The sequence below is a fragment of the Ailuropoda melanoleuca genome, chromosome 6 (genome assembly GCF_002007445.2).
Source record: "Ailuropoda melanoleuca isolate Jingjing chromosome 6, ASM200744v2, whole genome shotgun sequence".
Classification (NCBI taxonomy): Eukaryota; Metazoa; Chordata; class Mammalia; order Carnivora; family Ursidae; genus Ailuropoda; species Ailuropoda melanoleuca.
Window position 1 is genome coordinate 74,116,640 of NC_048223.1, and position 1,141 is coordinate 74,117,780.

The 1,141-nt window shown below is 71.7% G+C and overlaps 1 protein-coding gene across 1 annotated transcript in view; it reads right to left on the reverse strand.

Moving 5' to 3' along the window:
* The window catches only part of TYSND1 (trypsin domain containing 1), a 12,723-nt gene extending 11,837 nt beyond the window's left edge, over positions 1–886 (reverse strand). Inside the window, exon 1 of the mRNA XM_034663588.1 lies at positions 18–886. Coding sequence (XP_034519479.1) covers positions 18–638 — 621 coding nt within the window. The 5' untranslated portion in view covers positions 639–886. The remainder of the gene's footprint in view (positions 1–17) is intronic.
* Positions 887–1,141: the final 255 nt, after the last annotated feature.

Consider the following 1,141-nt stretch of genomic DNA (forward strand, 5'->3'; position numbering starts at 1 on the left):
CCCCCCCCCCCCCCCCCCCCCCCCCCCGCCCCCGCCGCCGCCGCCTCTTCTTCCTCGGGGTCGGGCCGCACGCGCAGTAGCGCGAACCAGCCCAGCGCTCTCAGCTGATCCTCGTCCTCCTCCTCCGACACCTCGTCGTCCGGCGCCGCGCTCGCGAAGCTCCACTGCTCGGCCGCCTCGCCCCCGAAGAGGCGCGCGAAGTGGGCCCGGAAGGCCGGGCAGCTCAGCAGCAGCAGCAGCTCGGCGGGCCGCGGGGGCTCCAGGAGCCGCCCGCGGGGTCGGGCCGGCGGGCCGGGCTCCGGGCCGGCGCACTGGGGCGTGCACAGGCCGGGACGGCCCCGCTCTGCGCGGCCTGCGGGGCTTGCGGCTGCTGGACCCCACTGCACGTGCAAGCGCAGGTCGTCGCCGCAACTGTCGCCGGGCAGGAAGGAGGCGCCGGCCGCGGTCAGCGCCGCGCTCCCGGCCCGCAGGAAGGGGGTGAAGATGCCCCCGTGGCACAGCACCAGGTCCGGGCAGCGGCTCAGGATCACCCCGCTGCAGCTCCACGAGCCCGCCTCGGCCTGCCCCGCCCGGGAGGCGCTCACCACGCAGCCCGCCTTCTCGGCCGCCCTCATGGAGGGCCCCCACTGCCGCGCCATGTCCTCCAGAACCGTGCACACGGCGTTTCCAGGGGAACGAGGGAGACAGCGAGGACCCCGGTCGGGACCCGCGGGTTGCACGCAGCGCCACCCAAAGCTGGAAGCGAGAGGTGCAAACACTGACTCAGGTCTTCCTCGTTGGGCCCGATTGGCTGAGCCCCAACTTGCCCGGCCGGATTGGCTGCGCTGGGGGCCGAGCCCTGATTGGCTGCCCAGGCTGACCCCGTCCCTTTCCCCGCCCCCCTTGGTCAGGGCCACCTGTGCGACACAGGGGCCAAAGCAGTCCGGGAATACAGGCTCAGGAACGGTGCCTGGCGTGTGGTTTTACCGAGAGACGGGGCTTGGGCAAGGCGGAGTCCCTTTTCTGTTCGTTGGGCTGCAGGGAAAGGAATAGAAATGAGGGCTGACGTGCCTAGGCTTGCCCAGGCAGTGACAGGACCCGAATATTTGCTCAGGTCTAAACCAGCGGCCTCTGACCCCTGGCATAGTAAGGGCAAAGAGAT